Source organism: Pan troglodytes, chromosome 11, assembly GCF_028858775.2.
Source record: "Pan troglodytes isolate AG18354 chromosome 11, NHGRI_mPanTro3-v2.0_pri, whole genome shotgun sequence".
NCBI lineage: Eukaryota > Metazoa > Chordata > Mammalia > Primates > Hominidae > Pan > Pan troglodytes.
Window position 1 is genome coordinate 10,114,502 of NC_072409.2, and position 17,046 is coordinate 10,131,547.

At 51.3% G+C, this 17,046-nt stretch overlaps 1 protein-coding gene and 1 non-coding gene across 4 annotated transcripts; one reads left to right on the forward strand and one right to left on the reverse strand.

The window, feature by feature from the left end:
* Nucleotides 1-23: 23 nt before the first annotated feature.
* On the forward strand, nt 24-114 carry TRNAR-UCU (transfer RNA arginine (anticodon UCU)). The gene is given in 2 exon segments: nt 24-60; nt 79-114. It is a non-coding gene; the product is annotated as a tRNA-Arg (tRNA).
* Nucleotides 115-5,488: 5,374 nt separating this feature from the next.
* COQ4 (coenzyme Q4) lies at nt 5,489-16,788 on the reverse strand. Of its 3 annotated transcripts, XM_520291.9 has the most exons (7): nt 16,664-16,788; nt 16,445-16,576; nt 14,344-14,440; nt 13,700-13,802; nt 7,281-7,410; nt 6,619-6,712; nt 5,489-6,087 (listed from the first exon to the last, which is right to left on the reverse strand). In XM_520291.9, the coding sequence occupies exons 1-7, from the start codon at nt 16,731-16,733 to the stop codon at nt 5,916-5,918; spliced, it is 798 nt and encodes a 265-aa protein (XP_520291.2). In that variant the 5' UTR covers nt 16,734-16,788; the 3' UTR covers nt 5,489-5,915. The 3 variants fall into 3 exon arrangements, 2 of the variants coding, with proteins under 2 accessions (XP_520291.2, XP_054515138.1); XR_010148567.1 differs by lacking the exons at nt 7,281-7,410; nt 14,344-14,440; XM_054659163.2 differs by lacking the exons at nt 5,489-6,087; nt 6,619-6,712; nt 14,344-14,440 and having other exon boundaries at nt 7,276-7,410.
* Between the last annotated feature and the right edge of the window lie 258 nt (nt 16,789-17,046).

The window sequence follows — 17,046 nt, forward strand, 5'->3', positions numbered from 1 at the left end:
CGGGGCGGCCGAGTTCCGCAGCCGGCTCTGTGGCGCAATGGATAGCGCATTGGACTTCTAGCTGAGCCTAGTGTGGTCATTCAAAGGTTGTGGGTTCGAGTCCCACCAGAGTCGAATTTTGATGGCTCCTACTCCCTGACTTCCACCTGCGTGTTTTAAGGACTCCAGGACCTATCTAACAAATAAGGTTCAGAAGGAAAATCATAAGTCACACCCAACTTTGCTGCGACACAGCCATAAACCTGGTGTCTAGGTGACTACGAGAAATCCTTTCTCATACCATGGTGTCTTGTGAGCAGCCTGGCACACCTGTTGGCACAAAGGACACGGATTTGGAGGCCCTTAGTTAACTTCACCATCTATGATCTCTGGTCCCTGCAACAAATCAGTTAACCTATATTTGTCATGCCACCTCCAGAGCCATAGGCGAGTGGCCAGATTCTCGGCCCTGTTGGGACTCTTGGCCTCTGAAAAATTGGTTTCTTGTTAAGTAACCATGTTGGGCATCCACAGTTGCCACTTGTCCTTAAATATTAATAGATCCCTGGGAGGCTGAGGCAGGAGAATTGCTTGAACCTGGGAGGTGGAGGTCGCAGTAAGCCGAGATTGCGCCACTGCACTCCAGCCTGAGCAACAGAGCAGTGAGAGCCTGTCTCAAAAAACTAATAATAATAAAAATAAAGATGAAATTTTGGTCTGATAAGGATTTGGACCTATTTCTTCTGGAATATAGGGTGCCTCCTTTTGGGGACTTGAGTAAATTCCAGCACCACATCCTTCATGGGTATCACCGTCAGGAGGCAGATTGTGCAGTGGTATGGGCATGAGCATTGAGTTCGCCTTCTCAGCTGAAAGGTCAAGATTCATTTTGTTCTTATATATAAAAAATGGGACATACTAATTAATAATACCTCACAGGGTCAGCATGGAGATTTGTGGGGAGTATTTTTTTTTTTTTTTTCCGAGACGGAGTCTTGCTCTGTCGTCCAGGCTGGAGTGCAGTGGCGCGATCTTGGCTCACTGCAAGCTCCGCCTCCCAGGTTCACGCCATTCTCCTGCCTCAGCCTCCCGAGTAGCTGGGACTACAGGCGCCCGCCACCAGGCCCAGCTAATTTTTTTGTATTTTTTTTAGTAGAGACAGGGTTTCACCGTGTTAGCCAGGATGGTCTCGATCTCCTGACCTCGTGATCCATCCGCCTCAGCCTCCCAAAGTATTGGGATTACAGGCATGAGCCACTGCGCCTGGCACAACATTTCTTGAATGAATGAAAGGGAGAGTGAATTGGAGGCTCTGACCTTATGCACACCAGGATTCGTGAGTATAAACATGAGTACTTCCACATCAACTACTGAGGTCATATGCAAGTGGGCAGGTGAGAGTTAGCGGGAGGGTGCTGGTGACCAGCCACCTGCTCTCCTTCAGTCAGGCTTGTCACACTGGAGAAACCAAAGCAGTACCACCGGACATTGGGTCAGGCCTGAAGGGGAGAAGCAAGACAACACAGAACAGGACAGCCTGCCTTTCAGTTGCTTACAGTCTAGCTGGCCGCACAGAGGACAGGTGGAAGTGAGATGGAATAGGTCATCCCTCACTCAGTGCTCACTGTGCTGGTGTCACGCTCATCACAGTATTGTCATTAAAATTTTTTAATTTTTTTTTTTTGAGATGGGGTCTCACTACTGTCGCCCAGACAATCACAGCTGACTGCAGCCTTCACCTCCTGGGCTCAGGTGCTCCTGCTACCTCAGCCTCCTGGGTAGCTAGGGCTACAGGTGTGCGCCACCACACCTGGCTAATTTTTTGTATTTTTAGTAGAGACGAGGTTTCATCATGTTGTTCAGGCTAGTCTGGAACTCTTGAGCTCAAGTGATCTGCCCCCCCAGGCCTCCCAAAGTGCTGGGACTCCAGGCATGAGCCACCCCCCCCAGCTCTACCAACAAAATAATTTCAGAGTGGTGAATGCTCTAAAGAAAATAAGGGTAGGGTGCGGTGGCTCATATCTGGAATACCAGCACTTTGGGAGGTCAAGGCAGGAAGATGGCTTGAGGCCAGGAGTTCAAGACCGGCTGAGCCAACATAGCAAGACCCTGTCTCTACAAAAGAAAAAAAAAAAAAAAAGCCGGGCCCGGTGGCCCACACCTGTAATCCCAGCACTTTGGGAGGCTGAGGCGGGGGGATCACAAGATCAGGAGTTTGAGACCAGCCTGACCAACATGGTGAAACCACATCTCTACTAACAATTAAAAAAAAAAATCAGCCGGGCATGGTGGCAGGCACCTGTAATCCCAGCTACTCGGGAGGCTGAGGCAGGAGAATCGCCTGAACCCAGTAGGTGGGAGGTTGCAGTGAGCCGAGATCACGCCATTGCACTCCAGCCTGGGCAACAGAGTGAGACTCCATCCCCCCAGCCGCCAAAAAAAAAAAAAAAAAAAAAACCACTTGACCGGGCACGGTGGGTCAGGCATGTAATCCTAGCACTTTGGGATGCCAAAGTGGGCAGATCACCTGAGGTCAGGATTTCGAGACCAGCCTGGTCAACATGGTGAAACCCCGTCTCTACTAAAAATAAAAATTAGCTGGACATGGTGGTGCACCCCTGTAATCCCACCTACTTGGGAGGCTGAGGCAGGAGAATTGCTTGACCCTGGGAAAGGGAGGTTGCAGTAAGCTGAGATCACGCCATTGCACTCCAGCCTGGGTGACAGAGCGAGACTCCATCTCAAAACAAAAAAACAAAACAAACAAACAAACAAACAAAACTTAGCTAGGCGTGGTGGCATGCATCCATAGGCCCAGCTACTAGGGAAGCTAAAACAGGAGGATCCTGGAGCCCAGGAGGTCAAGGCTGTAGTGAGCCGTCATAGTGGCACTGCACTCCAGCCTGGGTGACAGAATGAGACCCCATCTCAAAAAATAAATAATAATAAACAGAAGATGATAGCATGGAGAGAGGGAGAGGGGGACTAGGGACTGCTTTAGATGGCAGGAAGCCCAGGAAGACATCTCTGCTGTGACATTTGAGCAGAGATGTGAATGACAAGGAGCTCACCATGTAACAACCTGGGGACACGGTGCTGTTCCCAAAGGCAGGAAGAAGCCTGGTGTGTTCAGGGAGCAGGATGAAGGCAAGCATGGTTTACTGAGATGGGAGAATAGGCGTTTCTAGGCAGAAGTTGGTAGGGCCTCACCAGTGATTACCTATAGCCAGTTTGATTTTTCTCCAATCATGAGCTGGTAACACAAATGCCACCCTATGCTCAGGAGACCAGACTCCATTCCCAGCTAAGCCTGATGCTTTGTGTCCATCTCACATGTGCTATAAAGGCCCAGGGTTGTCCAGGCACTGCCTGCCTAGAGCAGGTGAGCTGCTCAGCTGGGCAGTGAAGGCCATCTGTCTGACCTCCGCTGCCACCCTGGCACTGTTGACTTTAGTGAGCTGCAGTGGGGGTGCCTGGGACCCTGGGAAGCTGCAGAAACAGCCGGCAGGTCTGCAGAGACTGGTGAGGTATGGGGACTCACTAGCATGGCCTCCTTTTCCCGCAGATTCAAGGAGCTCAGAACAAGGTTTCCCTCCTGAAAAGTCCATGGTTCTGAGGTGGGCCTCCAGCCTCCCCTGCCCTTCCTCTGCTATTGGGATCCCTGAAGCAGACGTGGTGCGCACAGGGAAGGCTGGGGCCCTGGTATGGCAGTGCTGAGCAGGTCTTCAGACAACCCGTGGTTCCAACCCCAGCTCTACTCCTACTGCCTCGTTAGTAAAACACAAGCAAAATACCATCTCCCTCCTTGGGTGGTGACCTTGAGGTGTCAATGCGATAATGCATCTCAAGTGCTTAGTACTGCCTGACATATAGTACAGTTAGAAACTGATTATAGATAGGGAAACTGAGGCACTGGTAAACATACCAGGGGGCCTGTGGCCTGTGTTTTAGTTACTCCAGGCAATTCTCTGCCTGCCTCTGGGCCATCAATCATCTATTCACGCAATGAGGAATTGGCCTGAAAAATGCTAAAGCCTCTTCCATCTTGGGGCTTTTCTGGTTCTAAACCCAAGCCAGGGCCACCCACTCTTCTAATACCTTTCATCCAGCCGGTCCTTGCTCCTTGGCTCTTACCCAAGGAAAATGCCTTTTTGCCACTCCAAAATGAACTGCAGCTTTTTGTGCTTATGAACACAGTAAGAATAAAACAGCTCCTGATTGGCTGGAAACAGTGGTTCACATCTGGATTATTTGGAAGGCCAAGGGTGGGAGGATCACTTGAGCCCAGGAGTTCAAGCAGCCTGTGCAACATAGAGACCTCATCTCTACAAAAAATTAAAATTAGTTGGGCGGCCAGTCCTGGTGGCTCACGCCTGTAATCCCAGCACTTTGGGAGGCCGAGGTGGCTGGATCGCCTGAGGTCAGGTGTTCAAGACCAGCCTGGCCAACATGGTGAAACTTCATCTCTACCAAAAAATACAAAAATTAGCTGGGCATGATGGCATGCGCCTGTAGTCCCAGCTCCTGGGGAGGCTGAGATGGGAGACTTGCTTGAACTTGGGCAGAGGTTGCAGTGAGCCGAGATCGTGCCACTGCACTCCAGCCTGGGCAAAAAGAGTGAGACCCTGTCTCAAAAATAAATAAATATAAATTTAAAAAAAATTAGTTGGGCATGGTGGTGTGTACCTGTGGCCTCAGCTACTGGGGAGGTTGAGATGAAGACTGCTTGGGCCCAGGAAGTTGAGGGTGCAGTGAGCCAAGATTATGCCATGCACTCCAGCCTACATGACAGGGCAAGAGCTTGTCTCAAACAACAACAACAATAAAAAACCCCACCTCCTGCTCCTTGGGCCCTTTTTCTGAAGTCCGCCTTCTGAATGTCCCCTCAGAAACCCCCACAATAGTCCTAGGGGATGAGTGCCTTAGGATTCCACTTTTCCTGATGATGAAATGGGGACTCAGAGAGGGGAAGGGACTTGCCCTAAGTCCTCTGCTGGAAAACAGGGAGGAGTTGGCTGGGTGCGGTGGCTTATGCCTATAATCCCAGCACTTTGGGAGGCCGAGATGGGTGGACCACGAGGTCAAGAGATCGAGACCATCCTGGCCAACATGGTGAAACCCCGTCTCTAAAAATACAAAAATTAGCTGAGTGTGGTGGCACGCACTTGTAGTCCCAGCTATTCGGGAGGCTGAAGCAGGAGAATCATTTGAACCTGGGAGGTGGAGGTTGCAATGAGCCGAGATCTCGCCATTGCACTCCAGCCTGGCGACAGAGCGAGACTCCATCTCAAAACAAAAAACAAAAAACAAAAAAACAAACAAACAAAAAAACAGGGAGGAGCTGGGAATTTGAATCCATGTCCACCCAACTTCGGCCAGAGGAGAGGGGACAAGCAGCTAGAGCCCAGGCTGGGAGGGAAACTTCTACTTCCAAGCACTAGGGTGCGTGGAAGGCGCAAGAGTGCCAAAGTCAGGGGCATCCCTGGGGGAAAGGAGGACAAGCAGACACTTGACCTGATGGGAGCCTTTATTCACACACTCGCCTCCCCCTCCACTTCTCTCTTCTCAGGCTTTTGGAATTGGGTGTAGCCCTCACTCCTGTGAGGACACCCAGCCTGGCCCCCAGCAAACCTGGCTGGCTGGGAGGAGTTGCAACAGGAGCACTGCGACATCCCAGCATGAGCCCAGACGACTGATACTGTTCATGCATGGTTCTCCTTGGGCAGCTGCTGGTCCCCCTGGGAATGCCACTGTACTGCTTGCTCCCTGCGGGGTTCGTCCTCAAGGCCACTCAGCAGTGGTTATGACAAATTATGATAAATGTTGTCCAAGGGTCAGTGTTCAAAGAAGAGGAACAAAGGTAGTCAAGGGAGCCCTCTGCCTCCAAGGGAAGCAGGGGATGGGGGAGGTAGGCCAGGCCCCGCTGGCTCAGGAGCTCAGGCCAAGCCCTGGACGTGCATGGGTGGTGCTGTAATGCCCAGCTCCTCCCGCAGAGCCCTCAGGGACTGCTCCCAGCGCCGCTCATAGTACAGGTTGAGGACACATGGGGCTCTGCGCCCGTTCTGAATGGCCCATGGGATCAACTCTGAGACCAGCACTTGCAGGCTCCTGTGGGGCAGCAGAGGAAAAAGAAAACATCAAGTCCCTGGGGGCCAGGCACTCGACTGCTCAGCACTTGTGCATTTTCTCAGTTCATCCTCACAAAGGCCTCGGAAGGAGGTAGTTATTATCCCTGCTTTTTAGATGAGGCAACAGAGCTCAGCAAGGTGGAATCTCAAGCCCAAAGCCACACATCTTGAACATGTCGAAGCTCAGATTTAAATCATGGCTCCCTCACTCCAGAATCTAACACCAACCTGCCTTCCCACTGACGCTCGTCATTCTGACCATGCACTTAGGCCTGGCCCAAGAGACCCCAGAGTCCTGTGAAATGTACAGGCTTTATTTGCTCACTTGAAGACCCTTGCCCCAGGCCAGTTTCACATCTCTGCTCCATTCTTTCTACCCTTACTTCCTGGAGAACTGGAACGGGCTGCGCAGGGGCCCGTGTGCTCTTCCTACTTCTAAGAGCCCTGGTCCCTCTGAGTTCTGTCCTGATACCACCCTCAACCCCGACCCAGCTACCACTTGAAAACTTACTGAGTGCCAAGTCGGATCGGTCCAAAGAATGCACCCAGGATGCACATGGGCAGGCCAGTCTGGACAGCCTCAAACCATTTCACCACGATCTCCCCTGTGGGTGAGGGATGGGTTGGGAGGTGAACAGGCTATCTGAAGGAAAGGCTAGTGGTGCTCACAGCAGGGTAAAGAGAGGCAACTGTTCCTCCCTAATCTCTACGGGGTCAGCTGTGCCCAGTCCTGGCCTGTGCTGGGCCCTGGGGCACTTGGCTTGGAGTACGGGAGAGAGCCCAAGAGTGAACAGAAGGGAGTAGGGGATGGAAAGGAAGCCTGGGGTCAGGGCGCAGAGGACCCCATGACCCCATAAGCCAGGCTAAACACTCCAGGATGGTTCCTGCAGGCCTTAGGGAGCTACTGAGGTTTCAGAGCAGGGAGGCAGCTAAAGCCTAAAAAGACACCAGGAGCCTTGAAGATGGGCTCTGCTGCTCCATTAGTGCAGGAGCCCTGAGGGGCAGTGGGAGGGAGAAGGGGGACATGTGGCAAAGATGCTACTAAGATGTTCAGGTAAAGCAGAAATTGAGGCACCAAGCCAGGTGATGCAGAGGGTGGTGGAGATAGGCAAGCCGTGCCCTGGCCCTGAAGCCACCCCAGGGAGACAGGCCATCAGGGTTGGGGGCACTCACCCAGGATGTTGGTGGGCATCCCCAGCAGGGTGTGAAGCATGTCGTGCACCTCCCGGTACCGCTGAATCACATACGCTAGCTCCTCATCATCCACGAAGCGGGTGGGTGCTCGGGTGTCTGGGGAGACCCTCTGACAACCATGAGCCTCCCCTAGAACCCTTCCTGATGGTTCCCAGGGCCCGATTTGCCAGTCTGTCTCTGACACCGTCACAACTCTCACCTAACTCATACCTACTAGAAAACTCTGGCAACTGGCCGGGGGCCGAGGCTCATGCCTGTAAATCCCAGCACTTTGGGAGGCTAAGGTGGGCGGATCACCTGAGATCAGGAGTTCAACACCAGCCTGACCAATACGGTGAAACCCTGTCTCTACTAAAAAATACAAAAATTAGCCGGGTGTGGTGGTGCACACCTGTAGTCCCAGCTACTCGGGAGGCTGAGACAGGAGAATCACTTGAACCCAGGAGGCGGAGGTTTGCAGTGAGCCGAGATTGCACCACTGCACTCCTGCCTGGGTGACAGAGACTCTGTTTCAAAGAAAAAAAAAACCCAGAACAAAAAAAATACAAAAATTAGTCAGGTGTGGTGGTGTGTGCCTATAGTCCCAGCTACTCAGGAGGCTGGGACAGGAGGATGCTTGAGCCCAGGAGTTTGAGGTTACAGGGAGCTATGACTATACCACTGCACTCAAGCAAGACATTGTCTCTAAAAATAAATAATGAAGCCCCAAAGACCCTGATCCTAGCACAACTTGCTCCCAGCTTGGGGTGCTCTCTCCCACTACCTCCATCTTCACTGTGGTAACTCCTACTTATCCTTCATGACCTGGGTTAAGTGTCCCCTGTCCCCCATCCCTTCCCCCCACCACAGAGAGGCCACCCCTAACCTACAGACCAAGTGGGTTCATGTTATGGTCTCTGGAAACATCATTCACCTCTTAGTGGCACTCAAAATAACTGTACCTTGATGTTTAGTGGATGTGAGTATTAATGTCTCCTAGACCTGCACTGTCCAGTATGGCAGCCACTTGCCACATGTGGCCAAGAAAGGTGTCCAAGCGAGATGTGCTGATCATATAAAATACACACGAGACTTCAAATGCTTAGTATGAAAAAAATGTAAAACTCTCAATGATTTAAAAATACTGGCCGGGCGCGGTGGCTCACGCCTGTAATCCCAGCACTTTGGGAGGCTGAGGCAGGTGGATCATGAGGTCAGGAGATCAAGACCATCCTGGCTAACACGGTGAAACTCCGTCTCTACTAAAAATACAAAAAATTCTCCGGGCGTGGCGGTGGGCGCCTGTAGTCCCAGCTACTCGGGAGGCTGAGGCAGGAGAATGGCATAAGCCCGGGAGGCGGAGCTTGCAGCGAGCCGAGATCGCGCCACTGCACTCCAGCCTGGGCGACAGAGTGAGACTTCGTCTCAAAAAAAAAAAAAAAAAAAGAAAATTGATTACTTGTTGAAATAATACTTTGGATATATTGGGCTAAACAAGATGCATATTTAAAATCAATTCTAGCCAGGCACGATGACTCATGGTTACAATCCCAGCACTTTGGGAGGCTGAGGAGGGCGGATCACCTGAGGAGTTCAAGGCCAGCCTGACCAATATGGTCAAAAATTAGCCAGGCATGGTGGCAGGTGCCTGTAATCCCAGCTACTTGGGAGGCTGAGACAAGAGAATTGCTTGATCCCATAAGGCAGAGGTTGCAGTGAGCTGAGATGGCACCATTGCACTCCAGCCTGGGCAACAGAGTGAGACTCTATCTCAAAAAAACAAACAAAAAAATTCCACCTTAATTTTAATAGCAAAAAAATTAATTTCTTTTTGCTATTAAAGTAGCTGGCAGACAATTAAAAATTACCTACGTGCTCACATTTTATTTATTTATTTATTTTTATTTTTTTTGAGATGGAGTCTTGCTCTGTCGCCCAGGTTGGAGTGCCGTGGTGCAATCTCGGCTTACTGCAATCTCCTCCTCCCGGATTCAAGCAATTCTTCTGCCTCAGCTTCCTGAGTAGCTAGGATTACAGGCACGTGCCACTACGCCCGGCTAATTTTTTTTTTTTTTTTTTAGTAGAGACAGGGTTTCACCATGTTGGTCAGGCTGGTCTCAAACTCCTGACTTTGTGATCCACCCGCCTGGGCCTCCCAGAGAGCTGGGATTACAGTTGTGAGCCACCGTGCCCAGCCGCTCACATTTTATTTTTATGGACAGTATCCAGACAGCCTGTCTGCTACACAAGGGCAGGACTGGCTCTGTTTCACTTATTCTTTTACCTCCGGTAGCCTGATCCAGGGCCTGGATGAATGAACACCTCTTGAACATATGAATAAAAGGCCAGTCCTGGGCACTTTTCTGATCCCAGAACTCTTCTCCTCTTAACTGCCCACTGCCTCTGAGTACTCAGCAGCACCCATACACAGTGGGAACAGCCTGGTCTTCCTGTTCCCAAAGAATGGCCTTAGCCTGCTGTGTGAAGCTGAAGGTGATCATAGAGTATCCACCAGGTGCCGGCACCTAGGGTGTCTTTTACATATATTATCCTTTCATCCTTGCAATCTTGGAGGTAAATATTGTTATTACTGCAGATATAGATAAGGAAAACAAGGGCCGGGCATGGTGGCTCATGCCTGTAATCCCAACACTTTGGGAGGCCAAGGCCAGCGGATCACTTGAGGTCAGGAGTTTGAGACCAGCCTGGCCAATATGACGAAATCCCGCCTATACTAAAAATACAAAAATTAGCCAGGCGTGGTGGCGTGCGCCTGTAGTCCCAGCTACTCAGGAGGCTGAGGCAGGAGAATTGCCAGGAGGTGGAGGTTGCAGTGAGCCAAGATTGTGCCACTGCCCTCCAGCCTGGGTGACACAGCGAGACTCAAAAAAATAAATAAATAAATAAAAATAAGGAAAACAAGGCTCAGAGAGATAAAGTAATTTGCCCAAGATCACACAGCTAGTAAAGTGGCTGAGTCAGCATTTGAAACAAAGTCTGCTGGATTCCAAAGCCAGTGGCCTTAATATCCATTACCAAGGCCGATAAGTGCCCTGGAAGATATATGGGAGGTCCTCTTACTTCTGATGAGGAACCTGAGACTCAGCGAGGTCAAAGGATTCGTCCAGGCTTGTAAAGCTGGGAAGAGAGCCAGGATTCTCACTCAGGCTCCTCCTAATTCTCAAGCCCATGCCTGTAGTCTTGATACTACAAGATGACCACACCTCTCACCAAAATCAGCCTCAGGGAGGGGAGGGTAGCCTCACCTTGAACCTTTATCTAAATCTCTCTGGGGACAAAGGTGCTCCTTCACATTCCACGAGCTGCTGATTTCCTTGCTCTACAAGTGTCACAATTGCCAGCGCGGTTACAAGTGGGGCTGTGGCTGAGCAAGGTGTCCTAGCAGTCCTGTCCCTGCTACCCCCTCCCATCCACAGCAACAGGGCTAAAGACTGGGGGAAATTCAGACTGTCCCTCCCTGTGTAGCACTTGAGGCAGGTCACCCTGGTGAGTTTCCCACTGATGAAATGACTTGCATCCTGGTGAAATCTGAGAGAGATGGTTTAAAATAGGGCAGGTGATCGCCCCGTCAAGGTAGCTGTGCAGGAGACTGTGAGGAACAGAACATCGTCTCGGGGACAATAACCATTCAGAGCAGTGGTTCTCAACTGCCCACCAGGGAACATCTGTAATCTCTGGAGACATCTGTGGTTGTCACAACTTAACGGGGGGGTGCTCCTGGCATCCAGTGGGTAGAAGCCAGGGATGCCACTAAACATCCTACCAGGCTCAGGACCGCCCCCACAACAAAGAGTGATCCAGCCTAAACATTAACATGCCCAGCTTGAGAAACTGTTCTAGGGCAACCTTTGGAGACCCCTCACCTCCATCAGCCAGACTGGCTCGCCATTTGGCAGGGGTGCCTTGATGGGATGTATCTGTGTTGCAGGAGGGAGGGAAGATGGGACAGGGACAGGGAAGATGGGCCAACTGGATCCTAAGGTCCTTTACACATCAGGTCACTTTACTATCCTGCTCAAAACCTTCCACAAGTTTCCTACTGCTCCTATTACAAAATACAGACTCCTCCTTCTGGTGGCCTACAGGGCGCAGCCCTGGCTCCCCTTCCAGCCCACTCACTGTCTCCCTGCTACTCCCTCCTCTGCGGCCACACTGGTCAACCTTCCTTTTCCTAAACACAAGGGGCCTTTGCCCTTGCCATTCCCTCTACTCAGAATGCTCCTCCTCAGCTCTCCACAGGGTTGGCTCCTCCTTACCTTCCAAGTCTCCTCAGAGGAGCCGGCCCTGACCACCCAGTCAGAAGTGGCTGTACCCTTCCCAATACCAAAGCTGTCTTCTATCACACTAACTTGTTCTCTTCATAGCTGCTAGAATGTAAGTTCCACAAAGGCAGGCTTTTTGCTGGTTTTGTCCACTGTATCCCAACTGCTGACAATAGTGCTGGTATACTTTTTTTTATTTTTGAGACAGAGTCTTGCTCTGTTGTCCAAGCTGGAGTGTAGTGGCGTGATTACGGCTCACCGCCCTCGACCTCCTGGGCTCAACTGATCCTCCTACCTCAAACTCCCTCCCAGGTAGCTGGGACTATGGGTATACACCACCACACTTGGCTAATTTTTGCATTTTTTGCAGAGACAGGGTTTCACCATGTTGTCCAGGCTGGTCTCAAACTCCTGGGCTCAAGTGATCCGCCCACTTCAGCCCCCCAAAGTATTAGGATTACAGGCATGAGCCAACATGCACGGACCCGTGCCAGAATATTCTAATTACTTGAAACATTTTACCTGTATTTTTATATGAATTTTTTTGTTTTGTTTTGTTGGAGACAGAGTCTCACTCTGTCGCCCAGGCTGGAGTGCAGTGGTGCGATCTCAGCTCACTGCAACCTGTGCCTCCCGGGTTCAATCAATTCTCCTGCCTCAGCCTCCCGAGTAGCTGGGATTACAGGCGCACACCATCACACCTAGCTAATTTTTGTATTTTTAGTAGAGACAGGTTTCCACCATGTTGGTCAGACTGGTCTCAAACTCCTGACCTTAGGTGATCCTCCCGCCAGCCTCCCAAAGTGCTGGGATTACAGATGTGAGCCGCTGTGCCCTCCCTGAAAATTTTTTAAAACTATTTTATTGTCTACCTCTCAAAGTAGAATAGAAATGAGGGCAGGGAACTTGGCTGTCTAGTTCACCATTATATCCCCAGTACACAAAACAATGGTTGGGCTGGGCACGGTGGCTCACACCTGTAGTCCCAGCATTTTGGGAGGCTGAGGCAGGTGGATCACTTGAGGTCAGGAGTTCAAGACCAGCCTGGTTAATATGGTAAAACCCCTCTCTACTAAAAGTACAAAAATTAGCTGGGCGTTGTGGTGTGCACCTGTAGTCCCAGCTACATGGGGGGTTGAGGCAGGAGAATCGCTTGAACCCAGGAAGCTGAGTTGCAGTGAGCCGAGACGGCGCCACTGCACTCCAGCCTGGGTGGCAGAGCGGGACCCTGTCTCAAAACAAAACAAAACAAAAAGGATGGGCCAATGGTTGGGCTGGGCACGGTGGCTCACGCCTGTAATCCCAGCACTTTGGGAGGCTGATGTGGGCGGATCATGTGGTCAGGAGATTGAGACCATCCTGGTTAGCACGGTGAAACCCCGTCTCTACTAAAAAATACAAAAAATTAGCCGGGCATCGTGGCGGGCGCCTTTAGTCCCAGCTACTCGGGAGGCTGAGGCAGGAGAATGGCGTGAACCTGGGAGGCGGAGCTTGCAGTGAGCAGAGATCGCGCCACTGCACTCTAGCCTGGGCGACAGAGCGACTCAAAAAAAAAAAAAAAGGATGGCACATAGCAGAGCCTCAGTTAGTGAATGAGTTTGCCAGTAGTCGGGACACCCCCTTCCCCCCTCTCCTTGTCCTCCCTGCCTGGGGCTGGAGGGGCTGGAGAGTGCCACACCTGCCATACCGTAGGGAAAGCAATGTCCCTGGAATAAGGGGACACAGTACAGCAGTGAAGAGCACGATCTGGGGTTGATTACTATCTCCATTAATACCAGTTATGTGGAATTAGCAAGTTTGCTTCACTGCTCTGAGCCTCTGTTTCCTTATCTACTAAAAGAGGATAATAATAGAACATACTTGACAGAGTTGTGGGGGGATTCAGCAAGATCACGGATGAGGCTGGCATCAGGCATGCAGTGGGAGGTTAATGAACACTGGCCAGTATTATCAATTGCAGGCATGTTCCCACCCATTTGCCTATCCCATAGAAAATGACAAAGCCTTGGCATGAGCCTGAAGAGCACTCCTGCCGATGGTGGCAGCTCAGGGCTCCTCTTTCCTCAGGGTGTCATGCCTGTGCTATTCCTCTGTCCTGTCTGGTGACTGCCAGATACACAGGAGCTGAAAACTCACGTTCACATCCAGGAAACGGAGATACTCGCGACCGAGGGAGCCTTCCGGCAGGCTCTGGAGCTTGCCCAGGTCGAGGGTGGACGTCGAAATCCGGGGACGCTCCCTGAAAGGCAAGACTTGGGCATTGGGAGGGTGTGGGCAAAGGTAGGTGAACGATCCAACTACAGCGAGCTGAGGGGCGGGAGAATGTACAGAGGAGCAATGTGGCCACCACAAGCCTTAATGGAGCACCTACAACTGGCCAGGCTAGTGTCAGGGACTTAGGATACTACCCCAAACCAAGGACATGGGCAGGGGTACAATCTCGGCAGGAAGACAGTCCTCGAATGTGACCAGAGTACTTGCAAAAGGTACTGCAAGGGAGGGGTAAAGCCAGCACATGTTATGGGAACTTAATGAAGGCACAGAGTCCTGTGGCTGAAACTGGGCCAAGGCTATCACACTGCACAACTCGGAAGTCATCACAGTGTATACACATGTATGTGAATGACACCCCTGGAATTGGGCAGTGCCCAGCCTGTGCAACCATATGTAGCCAGGGTATCAAAAGCTCCCTAGCGGAACAGAACAAACACAATGTGATTCTAGAGAGGTCAGAATACCTAGAGAATGCCCCCAGACCCCCAGGCAGAGCTGGGACCTACTGCAGGATCTGGGCACCCTCTGGATCCCTCCTCATCTGGTCCCTGAGGACCTTCAGGGTGCGGTGTCCTGTGGTCTCCCCTAGAACTGCGACCATGTCTGAAAGGACAGAAACGGGCACAAATGGGGGATGTCATCTTAGGTAAGTTACCTGACCTGGTCTGAGCCTTTGTTTCCTACAGGATAAATTAGGGATGATGTCTAGCTCTTTGTTATAAGGATTCAGGTTAAACACTTAGCAAATTACCCAGCACACAACAAGGGATCAGTATACATATCTATAGTTCTTATTCTTAATCTACTGCGGCGGGACAGCTCTGGTTAGCACAATGTTGTAAAGATTTTATGAATCGCTTTTCACAATACAATATCATGTCTCCACTGATTGGTAGAGGCTTAGGCATCAGAGATGCTGGGCTACAGTCCAGGTGCGTTCACTATCTAGGTGACCTAGTACAAATTGCTTCACATTTCTGTTTTGTTTTGTTTTTTTGAGACAGGGTCTTGCTCTGTTGCCCAGGCTGGAGTGAAGTGGTGTGATCATAGCTCACTGCTAGGACTACAGGCATGCAGCTAGTTTTTTAAATTTTCTGTAGAGATGAGGTCTTGCTATGTTGCCCAGGCTGGTCTTGAACTTTGGCCCCAAGTGATCCTCCCACCTTGCATTCCCAAATTGCTGGGATTACAGGTGTGAGCCACCATGCCTGGCCTGCTTCACATTTTTCAGCCTCAGTGTCTTAATTTGTGAAGTGCAGACAACACCTTTCTTAGCTGGTTAATGTGAGAAACTATGAAAATCATATATATATAACACTTAGTGGCCAAGTGTAGCGGCTGACACCTGTAATCTCAACACTGGGGGGCTGAGGCAGGAGGATCACTTGAGGCCAAGAGTTCCAGAGCAGCCTGGGCAATGTGGCAAGACGCCGTCTCTACAAAAAAATTAAAAAATTCGCTGGTCTTGGCCGGGCGTGGTGGCTCATGCCTGTAATCCCAACACTTTGGGAGGCCGAGGTGGGAGGATCACCTGAAGTCAGGAGTTTGAGACCAGCCTGGGCAACATAGCAAAATCCCGTCTCTACTAAAAATACAACAATTAGCCAGGCCGCACAGGCCAGTAATCCCAGCTAATCAGGAGGCTGAGGCACGAGAATCGCTTGAATCTGGGAGGTGGAAGTTGCATAGAGCTGAGATTGCGCCACTGCACTCCAGCGTGGGCCACAGAGCAATACTGTGTCTCAAAACAAAACAAACAAAAAACCACTGGGGACATGGAGATATAGTGTATTTTTTGTTTAAGACAGGGTCTCGCTCTGTTGCCCAGGTTGGAGTGCAATAGCGCAATCACAGCTTACTGCAGTCTCAAACTCCCCGGCTCAAATGGTCCTTCCACCTCAGCCTGGGAATACAGCCGCATGCAACCAGCCCCAATTAATTCTTGTATTTTTTTTTTTGTAGAGATGGGGATTCACCGTGTTGCCCAGGCTGGTTTCAAACTCCTCAGCTCAAGCCATCTGCCCGCTTCGGCCCCCGGATAGGGATTATAGGCGTGAGCCACTATAATAGTGCCTAGCCTGTTTTTGTTAGTAGGAATAACAGTACTTCCCAGAACTCAAAAATCTAGGAGGCATAAGAAAAACACTGTAGAACCCTAGAATGTTCTAGTCACACATCCAGCAAACATTTATTGAGCATTTACTATGTGCCAGGCACTATCCAGAAGGCTGCAGATGCAGTGGAACGAGGTAGACATGGTCCTCGACCTCGGAGTTGACTTTCTAGTAGGATATTATAAACTGATCGGTACTTATGAATCATCTATTTAGTCTAGATGTTCTCAATATGGCTGCATGACAGATTCTCCCAAGTAGTTTAAAGACAGACTTTCGGTTTCACGCCCATTTCTCCCTCCACTGCAGATTCAGATTCAGATTCAGGGCGTTTAGGTGGGATCCAGGAATCTGCATTTTCATAAACGTTCCGAGTGGTTACGAGCTGCAACCAGGTTTGGGTACCCCGACCTAGGCTATCTTCCAGTTACCCACAGGAAACGGCTCCAAGCCGCCCCCACGGGGGCAGGGGGCGAGGCGCGGGCGGCCTTACCGTGGCGGTAGGGGTTATAGAGCGCCATCGCCGCGGAGCCGGCGGCCAACAGCGCTTTCTGCAGCGGGGAGGTGGGGATGTGGTGCGAGTATAGCGGGCCGGCGCCGTCGCTCCTAGCCCGGAGGGGCATTTCTGCGGGGCAAGAAAAAGGCCGAGGTCAGAGGAGCCGGGCGCCCTCAGGCTCCTTCCCGCCTGCGCCCAGAACCCGGCGCCACTTGCCTGCCGCAGGCCGCTGTAGGCCCGGGAGCCCGCAGAGCCGACGGAGGACAGGGCGCAGCAAAGTCGCCATGGCAGCGGGCGTCCGCGGAGGATGGGCGGGTACAAAGAACGCCGCGATTCTGTCAGGCGACGGAGCGTCGGAGGGGTCAAAACTCACTGAAAAACCGATTCTGACGGCGTAGCCTACGGCCTTTCGAGGGGAAACATCGCTTCACGGGCAGAAGGCATGTAGGCCAAGTAGGCGAAGGAAACGCACGCGAACTGTCTACCGTCTACGTCCACTGATCCAAGACTCTCGCCATGTCACCTCGCCCCAGAAAGTGTCTGCAAAGGACACGCAACCACGCTCACTCAGCGCCGGGCCCTATTTCCTTCTCCACAGC